We start from the raw sequence: 17,787 nt of genomic DNA, 5'->3' as shown, positions 1-17,787 counted from the left end.
AAGCCAATATCGGACATCTCTAATTTCTTCCTTTAAATAATTGGGCTTCCAGACTCGGTAGGGACACACACAAGCTCTGTTGAGGGAGGAAGAGGACAGTTTCTGTGATTATCTTTTCAAACGCTCGTCTGTTTTGGCAATGTACATCCATTTTCTTCTTCACCCTTTTCATGATGCCAAACCATTTTTTTTTTAAAGCTTGTGTGCTGTTTTCCGTAGCAGGAGAAAGAAGCACCTCCTACTGAGTCCTGATTTGGCAGTTCTCTGTCAAATATCTACGTTCAATATGATTTGTGTATTTATAAGGAAGGGGGCATGCTCTGGGCGTGTGAAGCCTTGCAGACATCTCGGATCAGTTCCAAGTAGACTGCGATGTTACAAATAAATGTGCTTGGATTTGTGCTTGCGAACACATCAGAATTTTTAACTTGCGTATACTTTTTTCTGAATGAATCCATTTTTATTAGGAAAGTCACGCATTTCTCTTTACATGAGGCCCCAGATGTTTTGGGTGGATCTTACGGGGTTTACTGTGACATTTGCTATGCCAACTAATGGCGGGGTGATATTTTTGCTCGCAACTTAAAGCATAACATTGGGCCCCATTCAGCAACCGTTCTTAAGAACAAATTTTGTTCTTAGGCCCACTTACGAAGTTTTTAAGAAGATTTTTGTATCCACCAATGTTTTCTTAGCTGGGATTTGTTCGTAGGTAAGAACAAAATCTAAGAGTGCTCCAGAGCACTCTTAGGGTGGCGTATTTGTTCTTAAGTGTGACAAGTTCCCTTACTTCTATTGTCTAATGTTAAATTAATATCATAGATAGATAGATAGATAGATAGATAGATAGATAGATAGATAGATAGATAGATAGATAGATAGAAATATATAGAGAGAGATATAGAGATATATAGATAGATAGATAAGACAGACAGACATATAGCAAAATGAGCAATATTTAGACATTTCAAAATACACGCACACGCATACACACACACACACTCTCAATCATCAATTACCGGGGTGTTGATTTAGTGATTGGTGACTCTTTAAAAGACTCAACTCACACAATGGCAATGCTTTTGCTGCTACTGCAAGATGCCGCAGATCGTGCCCCGGGGAGAGAGCGCATATTTCACGACCATGTAGACCTATTTGCCCGTAGTGACGAATATTTATTTGAATGCTTTAGGCTACCTCAGCAGTCCCACTTTCTTAAACTTATGTTTTGACACTATGTATTTCCCCCGCGGGATAATAGGAATTTCTCTTCTGTAATCTGTTTGTGTTTGATGTTTGGCATTTCCGCCGGAATTGTGCCCTTATATGGGGAATTAAGGGCGTTTACCTATGCATATTATGGAATTAAGGGTGTTTACATACTCATATTTGGGGAAAAAGGGTGTGTTGATATGCAAATTATGATAGACACGCACGCGCTAACCATTTGGCATTCAGCAACTTAAGAACAGCAGGTGGGAACAATTTGGCCATTTAAGAACACGTCATGAATTTGAATGGACTCCTCTTAGGAAATCACTTAGTAAGAAAGATAAGAGGAAAAGTTAGGAACTTATTGTTGAATGGGGCCCAATGAGCTGACAGACAGCTCTCACAACGCTCTTAAATTGGGACACTCTTAAGTCGAGGTACCTCTGTAGATTAATAAGTCAGAAGAGAGAAGAATATCCACGTTGCGACAACTCTGTGAGCCATAGATATGCATGGGTAGATACAACACACCTCTTTAAGTTGCGTGCTTATGGGGACAGGGGAGCGGGGTCAAAGTGTAATAAGTTAAAGATGCATCAGTAATCAATTTATAACGAAATCGTAGCCACTACATTGAATCGTGAGGTGCCCAAAGTATTTTGTGGTGTACCTCAGGGATCAATACTTGGACCAAAATTGTTCAATCTATATATAAATGACATTTGTAAAGTTACAAAAGACTTAAAGTTAGTATTATTTGCAGATGATACAACTGCATTTTGTTCAGGAGAAGCTAATACAAATAATAACAGAAGAAATGTACAAATTAAAAAGATGGTTTGACAAAAACAGACTATCTTTGAATTTCAGTAAGACTAAAATAATGCTATTTGGTAACAGTAGAAGGGAAAGTCAGACACAAATACAAATAGACAGAGTAGATATTGAAAGGGTAAAAAAAACAAATTTTTGGGTGTAATAATAGATGATAAAATGAATTGGAAATCTCATGTAAAAATATACAACATTAAGTAGCAAGAAACACGTCAATAATGAATAAAGCAAAACATGTTCTAGACCAAAAATCACTTCATATTCTCTACTACTCGCTAGTGTTACCATATCTGAGTTATTGTGTAGAACTACAAATGTGCACTTCATTCATTAACTGTGTTACAAAAAAGATCAGTTAGAATAATACATAATTTTGGATATAGAGAACATACAAATTATTTATTTATTAAATCACAAATATTGAAATTCAATGATTTGGTGCATTTGCAAACAGCTAAAATTATGCACAAAGCAAACTATAACCTGCTACCCAAGAATGTACAACAATTCTTCTCAACAAAAGAGGAGGAATATAACATTAGAGGAAAATCTAATTTAAAACATTTTTATGCTCATACAACACTTAAAACCTTTAGGATATCAGTATGAAGAATTAAATTATGGAATGGAAAGAAATCAAACAAAGCACCAATATGATTCAGTTTAAGAGACTGTTCAAACTACAAGTGTTCACAAAGTATACAGAGCAAGAATTATGATGAACATCTTGAACCATTTTTTTTTTTTTGAGACCAAGATTATTTTTGTATTTAATATTTGTTTGCTTACTATGGTATATTATCTATTTATTATCTATTTGTTCAATGTTCTGTTACAGAGAACAAGGAAACTGGATAAAATTGCTATGTTATGAAAAAGGGTAGGATTAAATAAGCTGTTTCTTCCTACTCTTTTTCTGACGTGCTGTAATGAAACAACTGGAAATGTGTGATTAATTGCATGTTGGAAATAAACTGAAACTGAAGTATTTATCACAAAGTTTACTCTATCAATTTGTTGACTTTACCCAGCCATTGTCATTCATCTGTTCACTACAAGTTATGCAGTACCTCCATCCCCTATAACAGTAAAAGACACAAATGGAGAATAGATTATTGTTCTGAAAGTTGCTTAAACATATGTTTTCTTCTTGCTCAAACTGCACTTGGACCCGTTCTTGTGGGCATAAAGTGAGGGGATATAGTAAACAATAGTGTTTTTGTTCCAGCACACAGCTGATGTGGTATAAAAGCACGAATGATCACAGCCAGTCCACATTAAAGCTCCTCCCTTTCTCTCTTCTGATATCTGTCTTGCTTTCATTGTCTCAGGGGCCACTTGTGAGGTCCCGATTGATGAGTGTCAATCACAGCCGTGTCTCAATGCCGGCAGTTGCCACGGCGATGCTGGTGGCTTCATTTGCACCTGTCCACCCGGTTACCAAGGACACCGGTGTGAAATCAACATAGATGAGTGCCAGGACGAGCCATGCCAAAACGGAGCTCTGTGCATAGACGGTGTGGACCAGTAAGTCGACTGGCCGAAAGCTTTGCAAGCCTATTACCAAGTTCCGAAGAAGACATATTGGAGTTAATTTGGTTACACTAGGGTTGATGTAATGTGATTGTGTCCCAGATACAGCTGTGACTGCTCACACACTGCCTTCACTGGCAAACACTGCGAGGGCCCAAAGCCACAGTGCGACTCTGAACCCTGCTTCAACAGCGCCATCTGTAAGGACAGTCAGGGTAATTACATCTGTGAATGCTGGCCAGGTAAATTACACTTTCCATACACTAATATATTGAAATATTGGAATTATACGATTAAAAAGGTATATACTTATATTGACTTTGTTTGCTGGTTGGTAAGAGCATGAGAGGAAATCCTAGAGTTGTCAAAGGGTATACATGTAGCTCTACCACAGGTTGATATGCCACTGTGAACTGCAACCACAATGATAAACTCTCCAACAATATTGATCAAAACTGAATGTTATTAGTGTTTCCAGTCAATTCACAAATAAAATCTGCTGCTATTTTTTCCGCCCTAAACACATTATGTCGCACCTTGTCTGCCAGGGAATAAAAAGACAGAGCAGGAGGGATCAGTGTTGCCTGCTTGGTAACGTTTTCACTACATTCAGTAAATAATCAGATCTCTTTAAATACTCTTTTTTCAAAAAGAGACAAATTTAGAGCAGAGACATCATAGACTGATATACATTATATTGCCAAAAATATTTGGTAATCCATCCAAATGATGAGAATCAGGTGTGCTGATCACTTGGCCCGGTGTATAAAATCAAGAACTTAGGCATGGAGACTGTTTCTACAAATATTTGTGAAAGAATGGGCCGCTCTCAGTGATTTCCAGCGTGGAACTGTCATAGGATGCTACCTGTGCAACAAATCCAGGCGGGAAATTTCCTCGCTTCTAAATATTCCAAAGTCAACTTTATTATAAGAAAAGTGAAGAGTTTGGGAACAACAGCAAGTCAGCCACCAAGTTGTAGGCCACATAAACTGACAGAGAGGGTCAGCGGATGCTGAAACACATAGTGCAAAAACTTTCTGCACAGTCAGTTGCTACAGAGCTCCAAACTTCATGTGACCTTCCAATTAGCCCACGTACAGTAAGCAGAGAGCTTCATGGAATGGGTTTCCATGGCTGAGCAGCTGTATCTAAGCCATACATCACCAACTCCAATGCAAAGCAGCGGATGCAGTGGTGTAGAGCAGTGGTCCCCAACCACTGGGCCGCGGACCGATTGGTACCGGGCCGCACAAGAAATTAAAAAAAATAATTAAAATTGTTTTTATTTTTTTTATTTTTTTTATTTTTTTATGAAATCAACATAAAAACACAATATATACATTATATATCAATATAGATCAATACAGTCTGCAGGGATGCAGTCCGTAAGCACACATGATTGTATTTATTTATGTAAAAAAAAAAAAATATATATATATATATATATATATATTTTTTGTGGACAGCCTTCCCAGAAGAGTTGAAGCTGTAATAGCTGCAAAAGGTGGACCGACATCATATTGAACCCTATGGGTTAGGAATGGGATGGCACTTCAAGTTCATATGTGAGTCAAGGCAGGTGGCCACATACTTTTGGCAATATAGTTTATGTATCGCTCTTCTCAAGGAGCAGGGAATGCCGCTGCGGGCCCTTCCCATATCTAAATGCGCTCACAGATCCCTGCTTCAACAGCACCACCTGTAAGGACAGTCAGGGTAATTACATGTGTGAATGCTGGCATCTTGTTTGTGACAGTGAAACAAATGACAAAAAGTAGTAACAGGAAAAACGTTATTTGTAGAGATGTCCGATAATGGCTTTTTTGCCGATATCCGATATTCCGATATTGTCCAACTCTTATTTACCAATACCGATATCAACCGATACCGATATATACAGTTGTGGAATTAACACATTATTATGCCTAATTTTGTTGTGATGCCCCGCTGGATGCATTAAACAATGCAACAAGGTTTTCCAAAATAAATCAACTCAAGTTATGGAAAAAAATGTCAACATGGCACTGCCATATTTATTATTGAAGTCACAAAGTGCATTATTTTTTTAACATGCCTCAAAACAGCAGCTTGGAATTTGGGACATGCTCTCCCTGAGAGAGCGTCAAGAGGTTGAGGTGGGCAAGGTTGGGGGAGGGGGGGGGGGGGGTGTAGCGAGGGGTGTATATTGTAGTGTCCCGGAAGAGTTAGTGCTGCAAGGGGTTCTGCGTATTTGTTCTGTTGTGTTTATGTTGTGTTACAGTGCGGATGTTCTCCCAAAATGTGTTTGTCATTCTTGTTTGGTGTGGGTTCACAGTGTGGCGCATATTTGTAACAGTGTTAAAGTTGTTTATACCGTCACCCTCAGTGTGACCTGTATGGCTGTTGATCAAGTATGCATGGCATTCACTTGTGTGTGTTAAAAGCCGTAGATATTATGTGATTGGGCCGGCACGCAAAGGCAGTGCCTTCAAGGTTTATTTGGCGCTCTGTACTTCTACCTACGTCCGTGTACACAGCGGCGTTTTAAAAAGTCATACATTTTACTTTTTGAAACCGATACCGATCATTTTGAAACCGATACCGATAATACATTTAAAAGCATTTATCGGCCGATAATATCGGCAGTCCAATATTATCGGACATCCCTAGTTATTTGTATTTCTAAACATATTTGTTTTGCTTTTCATCGACAATTTGACGATTATGTTATTACATCAACCCAATGATTATTTCTTTAAAGGCAAAAGCATGTTTTGGACCATTGCAGTACTATTACCTCTACTCAGTGTTACGTTCTGCTTGTTGTAGCGGTAGTTGTAAAGTTGTAAAGAGTATTTAATGTACAAAACCAAAGTAGGGTGCAGCAGGGAAACGTACAGAAAAGCACAGCAATAGCAGTGCATATCGGGCTAAACTTTATAAAGAGCTCACAACAAAAAGAATAGCAAAGCGGGACGCATGGAGTTACCATGACTCCAACAATTATCCCACAATGGCTAACCTGTGAGACTGTCTTATAAAGTCCTGTGGTGATCATTAGCATACTTGCCAACCTTGAGACCACCAAATTCGGGAGATGGGGGGTGTTTGTAGGTAGCGGGGGGTGTCTATTGTAGCGTCCCGGAAGAGTTAGTGCTGCAAGGGGTTCTGGGTATTTGTTCTGTTGTGTTTGTGTTGTGTTATGGTGCGGATGTTCTCCCGAAATGTGTTTTGTTTGTGTTCACAGTGTGGCGCATATTTGTAACAGTGTTAAAGTTGTTTATACCCTCACCCTCAGTGTGACCTGTATGGCTGTTGATCAAGTATGCTTGCATTCACTTGTGTGTGTAAAAGCTGCATATATTATGTGACTGGGCCGGCACGCTGTTTGTATGGAGGAAAAGCAAACATGACGACAGGTTGTAGAGGACGCTAAAGGCAGTGCCTTTAAGGCACACCCCCAATATTGTTATCCGGGTGGAAATCGGGAGAAATTCGGGAGAATGGTTGCCCCGGGAGATTTTCGGGAGAGGCACTGAAATTCGGGAGTCTCCCGGGAAAATCGGTAGGGTTGGCAAGTATGATCATTAGTGGCAGGTGAAAAACACCATTGCTAATCATCTCCAAGTGAAAAGAAAAAAACAGGAAGCAGGGGTGAGGTTACTATGAGCTAACCAGGACACAACAGGAAGTGGGAACAAAATAAGAGCGCTAAACAGGAAGTAAACCCAAAACAACAGTAATACACCCCAAAAAGTGACATGTCATGACACTACAAACAATATCAATAATGCCAATGTATCTTTTTATTAGGGTTTGAGGGACGCCTGTGTGAAATAGACATCAACGAGTGTGGCAGTAACCCATGTTTAAACGGAGGCCGCTGCATTGAGAGGTCATGGCAGGTCCTTTTTGGAAGCGACCCTCTGCTGCCTGAACACTATGACCCGCGGCATGCTGCAGGCTAGATCTGCAGCTGTCCTCCAGGAACAACAGGTAGTCTTATTGTGATGAATAGTGCAATTACTTCAGCGCGTTCCATTGATGACATTACACAGTGGTAGGTAAGTCCCTGAGCCGTTTGCAGGCCAGGATGCCAAATTACAGCATGAGCATAGGGAAAAGAAATGAGAAATTCAAAATGTTATAATTCCATAGATAGGGTTATGTAATATTGAATGATTTAGAAATGGAGAATATTATTAGTAGTAGTAGTTATGCCAATAGGGCTTGTGATAAATACCTACAGGATATTGCCAGTGCTCAGGCTTATTTCCTGTCATGTGCCTGAATTACAAAAGCTGATTGTTATTATTGCGTCTTGCACAAAACGATTTGGTTTTGCAAAGAATTTAAGTAAATCTGTGAGCTGCTATTGAAGGTTGCTGTGTACTAAATTGGACTCCCTGCTTGTGGCACTGACTCAGTAAGGTGGCCAAATAGCATTAGTTTAATCCTCAGGATCTGGCTTTGCCGGTCCCCAACTATTCAGCCCCGCGCGGGTGCAGAGAAGCAGACAAGGAGCAGACCTCCTCTGGGACGGCCTGTTCATACTCTCACTGCTATGGTGCACTTAAACAAGTTTGGGGGGCATCTCTGGGGGAAAGAGTGACAAGATGATGCGGAAGCACACACCATGGGTATGGGCGATTCTGTTGCTTGGAACAGGTAATGGCTTCTTTTTAGTAATTGCTGTTTTTTCTTAAATGTGTAAAGCGAGTCTGATGTCTGCTTATCATAAGGGGGATACTTGTTATTTTACTAGTTTTGTAAATATACTGTATACAAACACGATAAGCAATGGTAAGAGGATAATACTGTACAGAACGGGGGTGAGTTAAGCAAGTAACCACGTGGACTAGTCAAGTGGCTATTCTGAGTAATGTGGAAATACTTGCTTGGTATTTTTTCATGTAAGCTAATAGAATCTGGTAACATTCAGTCTAAGAGTATAACTACAAAGAAGGGGATTGTTCACTGTTTCTATAGATGCTTGCTTACCCAGCTAATTTGCACTAGTTATTAGATACAAGAAGTACACAACGCACCGTTCAACCATATACAGTATAGAGGAATATTTTAATTCTGTTATGTAGTGGGTACACAAATTACGGTAACACTTTAGTATGGGGAACATATTCTAAATAACAAAGACTTGATTTAGAGTTATTTGGACACTAGGGGAACATATTCTAAGTAACAAAGACTTAATTTAGAGTTATTTGGTTAGGGTTAGGGTTAGAGTATTAGGGTTGGGGTTGGTTGTATAATAAGGCCATGCAGAATAAGGCATTAATAAGTACTTAATAATGACTAATTAAGCCAATATGTTACTAATTTGCATGTTAATAAGTACTAAAGTGTTACCCAAATTACTTATTTTTCTTAAGTTTTCAAGTAAGGTCGTGTTTTTGTGCACATAACTCATGACTGATTAGTTAATGAATCAATAACTATGACTGAATACTTTTGACTTTAGTGTTCACTTAGAGCCCTATTCTCCCCTTCTGCGCTTAAGTGTTTTTTTTACACGCTTGAAGTTACCCACTTCTCCTTTTCGTATTCTCCCATCCAGCCAGCGAACATGCCCTCCCCACGTAAGTTAGGCAAAAGTGCTTAAGTGTCGATGATGGCAGGCTCATTACTAATGAGGCGGACTTTGCCGTGATGTCTCTTTTCCTTGAAAGCTGGCGTATGGAGGCTTACTAACATTTGTGGATGTCCTTGACATCCATGGAAAAGATAACACTTTAAATTTGAAACATTTGTATCCATCCAGGCAGTGCTCGTCACGTGAACTTATGCACGCTACAACAGCTACTTCCGTAGATTAAACTTTGTTTGACTTGTTATTATAATCACCCTGATGTTATTATTCGTGATGTTTAGAGTCATGTGTTTGTGAAACTGTGACGTGTCAGAGAGCTTGACAGCTGTTTGTGTGTTTGCAGCTCTTTGCAAGGAGAGCTTGAAAAAAATATCAATGGAATCAATTGATAGATGTTACATTAAATATGTATTTTTGATTAAATACTCACATAATTCAATGATCACCGTACGGATTCAATCGTTCTCATGTCCGTTACTACCAGGATGTTCAAACACGGCCGATATAAACACGGCCCTTTTTTGCCGTGTTTTTCACCAGATAACGATGTGCGTTTTGATATCCATCCATCCATTTTCTACCGCTTTGTCCCTTTCTGGGTCACGGGGGATACTGGTGCCTATCTCAGCTGCATTTTGGGCGGAAGGCGGGGTACACGCTGGACAAGTCGCCACCTCGTCGCAGGGCCAACGCAGATAGACAGACAACATTCACACACTAGGGCCAATTTAGTATTGCCAATCAACCTATCCCCAGGTGCATGTCTTTGGAGGTGGGAGGAAGCCAGAGTACCCGGAAAGAACCCACGCAGTCACGGGGAGAACAAGCAAACTCCACACAGAAAGATCCCGAGCTCGGGATTGAACTCAAGACCTTCGAATTGTGAGGCATATGCACTAACTCCTGTCCCTCCGTGCTGCCTTCCTCACTAACAACAATGCAAATAATTTGGATTTTGTGAGAGCCAACAACAATTACTTTGGGGAAAATTATGATCCAGAACCTTACATTGTTGATCCTGAATATAAGGAGGGTGAGCTACAAATTTGAGAAGGTCTGCTAAACAAATCCAGCTTTATTGAAACACTATAGCATCATGTAGCAGTATTGCTAAGTGCTAAACAAGAAATACAAACTACAAACATAATAAATGTTTACTGTAGAATGTCTGCTCTTACTTTGATGACGACTGATATGACGTCCATATCTTCCCGTTTAGATGAATAATTCATCTTGATCCACACGAAGGGTTAACAAGGAAAAGTCTCCCTGCAGACACCATCATTGTTGTGTTTGTCGCCCTATGTATACATTGAATGTCACTAATGAACAACCTCTAAATTCATGGCTAAACCCTACTATTATCCAGATCAGAGGCATGATTTATAATCTAGAATAACTTTGAGAAGCCGAGACGCGATGAGGCGGGAGTAAAAGCAGCGAAGGGCTACTTAGCTGTCTGTATCATTGTGGCGCTAAAAATAGTTTGTCTGCTTTAGCGCTTATAATAACATTGCTAATATGTGGTTATCATTCAGGTTAGCATATGTATAAACAGTATTGTTTGCAGGTTTTGGATGATAATTTAGAGGGTTTTGTGAGCAAAATAGAGAGCCCCCAATTACTACTTTGTTAGCAGACTTTTGATGTATGTATTTATTTACAACTTAGAATGCATGAAAAAAAGAAAAACATGTTTGTTCATGTCCTACATAGGGGACAGCACATCTCTGTCTAATGTTTGCGTATTTCCAGTATGACTAATCTGATAATATGGTCTATAGAGTGCAGAAGCGTTACTCCAGTGACATCAATCTACGGAAATAGACGAAGGTATTCGGAGCGGAGTATTCAAAATGGCTGACTGAATTTGTGGCATTTTGTGATGTTTAAACTGTGTTTTTACATACTGTAGGAGCCTAAATGCTGTTTGAGTTAATTTATGCTTTATGTTTATGTTTATTCAGCCAAAATGGGACTATTTACTTTATTTGCATGCTTAGAATAATTATTACATTTGTCTAAATAATTTGATGACGTAACTGTTTAAATTGCATATATGGCGGAAGGATCTGTGTGGTAGGTGGGTTTTTTGGACACAGTGCATTATGGGTAATGACAGTCAGGTGCGGGGGAATTGAGCCACACAGTTTTTTGACCTCACTCTTACTTTTTCTAACTCTTTTTTTTTTACTGTAACAAACTCGCTTCATTTTGCCATTCATTTGTTCCCACATCGTTATTGTTTTACGTTTTTGAATTATTAAGTTCACAAGTAAACTATACAAAACGAAGAGGAGCGTCTGGAGTTGTGTTTGTTGTCGCCGCAGAAAGCGTAGCAGGAGAAAGTAGAGGCGCGTCAAGCTAAAGGCTTCATTAGGAATCTACACATACTTTGCGGATTGTAAATACGATTAGATATGGTTTAATGGATACAATGAAACACAATTAAGCATATAAAGTCAACTTGTTTTTCCACTCTACTGGTACTGATGAAGTAATGATTGTATTATAGATGTTTTGTAGACTTAACTACTATGTTTCTGTGATTTCATTTTTCATAGGTTCCCTCTGCCAAGAGGTCATAGACCACTGTGATCCTAGCCCCTGTCACAATGGGGGGAGGTGTGAGCAGCATGATGGGGGCTACATCTGTCACTGCGTCAAAAAACGTAGCGACGGTTATCTTTATGGAGGTGCAAACTGTGATGTGAGGTTGGTGGGCTGTAACGGCCATGAGTGCCAGAACCAGGGCTCCTGCTCTCCCTTCCTATTGGATGAGACTCACGGCTACACCTGTTCTTGCTCACCTGGATACACTGGACCCCTGTGCAAGAACCCAACCACATTCTCCTTTGAACGCAGTGGCTACCTGCTGCTACAGAGCCCCCTTGTGGATACAGAGGTCTCATCCAACATCACCCTCAGCTTCAAGACAGCTCTGTCCAGTGCAATGTTGTTCCAGCAAGGCATCAGGGGGCTGCTGCTAAGCCTGGAGCTGCAAGAGGGGAGGCTTCATCTCATCCTGAGGAAGGAAGCTTCTAACGGGGTCCAAGCAGAAGGTCGAATCGGGGCTTTGGAGCTGTCACACAGAGTCACAGACGGAAAGTGGCACACTGTTGAGGCAGTACTCACAAACTGGGTACTGAGTCTCAGACTCTTGGAGGACGTTGCAAAATGTGAGAGCCAGTCATGTTACAAGGCGGCCCCAGTCCAGAGCACCATGGCTGGCCTGGTGTCACCTCCTCAGAACACCTTCATTGGAGGAGTACTCAAGGACTCACAAAGCACCGTCGAGTACTCCACACTTCCAGCATTCATTGGCTGCATGCGGGATGTTTTTGTGAACTGGCAACTGATTGTCCCCGAGGAGTGGCTGAGTGACTCTGCTGTGAATGTGTCCCCTGGTTGCAGCCATCGGGACCGATGCTTGGATGTGCCTTGCCAAAACAAAGGGCAGTGTGTCAACTTGTGGCAGAGCTACCAGTGCCAGTGTCCAAGGCCTTACGAGGGGCAGGACTGTGAAGAGGGTAGGTTTTTAAGTATCAATGCACTATTTGAATTTTTTTTTGACATAGCACACTTTTTTTGTCCATGTCCTTCCCTTTTTTGGTGTACTTCAAACAAAAGCAAATCATAATTTAATTGAAAAACACATCAAAGTTTACTTCATATACTATATACTGGTACAGTATGTCAAGCATATGGTTTGAACCTCTCAAGGTATGAGTCTATACAGTTGTCCACCCTGCAAACTGTTCTACAAAATAACAACATTTTTAAATGAATGCTCGGGCTGTCCAAATGAATGCGGTAACTAATCCATCATCTTTTTTAATCTAAAACAGTGTTTTGTAATGCAATAAACCTACCTGCAGAATGAAAATCCCTGAAACAGTTATGGCAACGCATTTGTACAAGTAGTGTTACTGTTGCGCACGTGCAAATGGGTAGTTGATTTACTAGCTGCAGAACCAAACAAGTCAATATGGAAGACTCTAAACAGCACGTTGGCCCTTTCAATGAGAAATTAGAGTACAAAAAAATAAATGGAATAGTCGACCATCATAAAGAATTATGCACATTTTGCCGGAATGAGTTTTCTTTTCACTGAAACACATCCACCTTAAAATACCACATTGATAACACAAAATACGTACCAGCTCCACAATAATGTGAATACATGCTTTTTTTTGAGAAAAAACGAAACATTGTTAACATGAACATGACTTTAAAGGTGTTTGATGAACACATTGGGCCTGATCTACTAAGATATAAATAGCGGCCGCAAAGTAAAAAATTGCTAGTACTATTAGTGGGCGTATTTCGGGGGATCTACTAAGCCTGCGTCCACAATTGATAACAAGTGCAAAAGTGGTGCAGGCCGCCCTATTTAAATGAGGTTTCTGCGTGTACTACATTATACTATACTATATAGTGTACTACTGTGCCAATGGAGACACTCCACATACATGACATCATATGCTCCAACGCTCCAACCTGTGCTGTTTCATTATGTTATGGAATATGCAGCACTCTGATATAATACGAACCACTTCTTTGGGTGAAATAGAAGTGTGATCTAGACAACAGAACATATATTTAGCACGCCCAAGGTGTGTGTTCCATTAAAAAAACGCAAGCAGGCAGCAAAACAAATCTTTTTTTAAATTTTTTATCAGCCCCTCAAGTCTTACAGCAGCTCTAAAATTATTAAATGATATGGCTCTGTTGGCCCTGCGATGAGGTGGCGACTTGTCCAGGGTGTACCCCGCCTTCCGCCTGAATGCAGCTGAGATAGGCTCCAGCACCTCCCGTGACCCCGAAAGGGATAAGCGGTAGAAAATGGATGGATGGATGGATGGATGGCTGGATGGACCATATGTCTAATAGTTTTTATTTCGGGCAATCCAAATATGTTGACACACAGAGAGATAGAGTATTCTCTCTCCATTTTATGTCTTTGCATCGCAATCGCCTCTTTTCTCACAGCCATTTGTGTATAACTGCCAGTTTGCATGTACCTTCAAGATGCGAAACAGCGCCTGCAGAACAGTTGTAGGCTTGATAAATCACATTGGGAGAGCTAATCTATTACATTTGCATCTAGTCCCAGTAGGCTGTTCTGATAGTTTGCATATATTCTGCATATGCATGAAAGACAGACACGCTAAATAGATTGCACCCTCTATTTTGCTCAATTAATAGACGCAAACTTCTGCGCACATGTTTAGTAGCTCAGTTTGATGTGCTATAAAGTTTGCACGTGTTTTAATACAGGCAAAACTTTTTGCTAATTTTAGAATTATTCTGGCACAGGCAAAATGAAAAACAATCAATATAGATTTAAAATGAATGAGATTTAATCGTGATTCATCTAATCTAAAGCAACTATGTAATTAATCTGATGACAAAAAGCACAAATCCCTTTTTAAAGTTATCAACCAAAAGAGAGTGGTTATTTTCGGCAAAATATAGATCTAACAAAGTTAGTTAGTTGTTGCAATATTATTCCAATGTTGTTAGGAAACATTTGGGACCAAGTGAGTTGAGGGTTGCATTGTTTAATGGCTAAAAGGAGAGTAAATTGATTAACGTGGACCCCGACTTAAACAAGTTGAAAAACTTATTCAGGTTTTACCATTTAGTGGTCAATTGTACGGAATATGTACTGTACTGTGCAATCTACTAATACAAGTTTCAATCAATCAATCAAAACAATCACAAGCCAAAGTAAAGGCTGGGTGAAGAGGTTTTCTCATCTGAATCTTTGGATTAAAAAAGATTCAATTTCAAAGGTATGGTCATCATGCAAATGGGGGATGTAGCAATAAACTGTTAGTATTACCGTTTTTAATTAAAAAATTATCGTAAAACTGGGACTGATAACCACACTTTTTATAAACTCACAGACCCGTGATACAGCTCGTTTACGAGAAAGGCAAGCTCGCATGCTAATGGCTGTCTTAGTTAGCTTAACCCTTGTGTGGTGTTCGGGTCTGTGGGACCTGTTTTCATTTTTTATTAAAAGAAAAATGATACAATTAATTAATTTTTCAAACTGAGACTCACTGACTTTGGCTCATTTTCTATGAAGAACATATATCAGAATGCATATTTAATGACCATACACCCCCCCAACACATTTCTATTACATATAAGATGTCCGGGTCTATTGGACCCGGGGCTAAAAGAAGTGCGGAATTGATGTTCTGTGTACCACACACACACACACACACACACACACACACACACACACACACACACACACACACACACACACACACACACACACACACACACACACACACACACACACACACACACACACACACACACACACACACACACACACACACACACACACACACACAGCAGGCCTAGACAGTAGTAGGACAGAGTGTAGGTACACAGAACATCTGAGGGTCAAATGTGCGAGAAAATGAGAGCAGACAGTGTTGAGAAACAATGTTGCAACCTTGTGTGGGACCCGCAGGTGCAGAAACGCAAAAGACGAATCCCTATGGGATGCAGAAACTGGCAAATAAATTTTCCGTGCAACGTTCATATTATTGTTACTCAGCCAGCTTTTGTGGGTCTGATGGACCCGTTGCATTTTGTGGCTCTTAATGCCTCACAATCAAACACTTTTATGTTAAAATACTGTACAGATGTGTATTGGGATAAGGTAAACATCTGTTAAGTATTTAACATAAAAGTGTTTGATTGTGAGGCATTAAAAGCCACAAAATACAACGGGTCCATCAGACCCACAAACGCTGGCTGAGTAACAAAAATATGAACATTACACAAGGGTTAAATGCTAACATGAATACAAGAGATACTGACATCTTTCTTCGTGAGGAAACGACATAGCCCAATCCAAACACATATAGAAGACAAACATTGAAATTAAAATCCCATGGCTCTTAAGAAACCAGAAAAAAAAAATTCTGCCAAGAAAGTATATTACAATGCTTCTTCTTACTCCTTTTCGAACATGTTGAAAAGAGAAACTGGAAATTGTGATGTATCATGTTGTATGCTCGCATGTTCGAAATAAACTCAAACTCAAACTCAAACAATGTTCATATTGTTACATCCCTAATGACACATCCCACTGTTGAAAAGGAAGAGCTGTCGTCTCACAAAGAACAAATGATTAGAAGTCTGAATATTTAACTGCTGTTGTTCTTACACGTAAATGTTTGAAAAGTCAAGTTCTTCCTCGTTGGTTATGTATAGCCTCTTAAGTCTTGTAAAGCAGATTAGTGATCACACTCTATGACGAGGCCGCCCACTCACATGCATGTCGGAAACGCACTGTGTGTGTGGCTCGTCTCGTGTCATGCGTTGTATACATACAGTATGTCCTAACTTGAGGTGAGCAACCCGTATCGGAAAGTGCCGACGTCGTACACATTTCATACATGCATGCAGGCTGGTGGCGGCCAGGTTTCCTCTTCCTGATTCAGATCTTTTACTCTGAAACACTTTTGAGATTTTCTTCTTTAGTGATCAAGGTTGCACTGCAAGCCAATGTCAATTCCCAATCTAATGACATCCATTACAAGGGCTGTATCAATGCTCGCATTTGTTTGACGCTGTCAGAGATATATTCATTTGACAATGTGGTTGTACTTCATTGCATCAGGTGATCCTTTGTGTCCTTTTTATGTAACAAAAAGTCCATCCCCACATCCCCCTACTACACTGTTGAGAAACACACTAAACCAGGGGTCCCCAAACTTTTTGACTCCGGGGCCGCATCGGGGTAAAACAATTTGGCTGGGGGCCGCGCTATATATATATATATATATATATATATATATATATATAATATGTAAATGTGTGTGTGTATATATGTATATGTATATGTAAATGTGTATATATGTGTGTGTATATATGTATATGTCTATGTATATGTCCATGTATATATATATGTATATGTGTATATTAATATGTATATGTGTATATATGTGTATATATATATATATATATATATGTGTATATGTGTATATATGTATATGTGTATGTGTGTATATATGTATATGTGTATGTGTGTATATATGTATATATATATATATATATATATATATATACACACACACATATATATATATATATATATATATATGTATATATATATATATATATATATATATATATATATATATATATATATATATATATATATATATATATATATATACACACACACACACATATATATATATATATATATATATGTATTCATACATATATATTCCTCGCGCACTAATAGACTTAAAGAGCGCACTAGCTGCATGTCACGTTATCAATGGTAAAATGCATTTTTAGACAATAGGATTTGCCTGAGTGGCTAGTAGACGGTAGAAAAAGGACTAGTAAGGACAAATTAAAAAAACGTTTTTTTTTTAACTTGGGACTTCCCGCTGGCCGGATTTTGGACACTGGGGGGCCGTATCCGGCCCGCAGGCCGTAGTTTGGCGACTGCTGCACTAAACTCTTATTGCTCTTGATGCTCAATCTTAAGTGTTTGAATGGATAACGTTTCTTATATGACACATGTATCAAAATCATGGCCTGGGGGCCACATCTGGCCTGCTATATCATTT

General features: G+C 39.4%; 1 protein-coding gene across 2 annotated transcripts in view; it reads left to right on the top strand.

Annotated features, from left to right (window-relative positions):
• crb1 (crumbs cell polarity complex component 1) overlaps nucleotides 1–17,787 on the top strand; it is a 98,224-nt gene that overhangs the window by 18,415 nt on the left and 62,022 nt on the right. Inside the window, exons 3-5 of one of the 2 annotated variants that reach the window (XM_062028416.1) lie at nucleotides 3,378–3,573; nucleotides 3,682–3,821; nucleotides 11,734–12,699. In XM_062028416.1, the coding sequence (XP_061884400.1) occupies nucleotides 3,378–3,573; nucleotides 3,682–3,821; nucleotides 11,734–12,699 (1,302 nt within the window). Of the gene's footprint in view, nucleotides 1–3,377; nucleotides 3,574–3,681; nucleotides 3,822–8,107; nucleotides 8,230–11,733; nucleotides 12,700–17,787 lie in introns of those variants that run through there. The other variant, XM_062028417.1, reaches the window with a different exon arrangement.

The sequence above is a fragment of the Entelurus aequoreus genome, linkage group LG19 (assembly GCF_033978785.1).
Source record: "Entelurus aequoreus isolate RoL-2023_Sb linkage group LG19, RoL_Eaeq_v1.1, whole genome shotgun sequence".
NCBI classification, from domain to species: Eukaryota; Metazoa; Chordata; class Actinopteri; order Syngnathiformes; family Syngnathidae; genus Entelurus; species Entelurus aequoreus.
The sequence above is the reverse complement of the archived record's forward strand: the minus strand, read 5'-3'. Positions and strand labels throughout refer to the sequence as shown.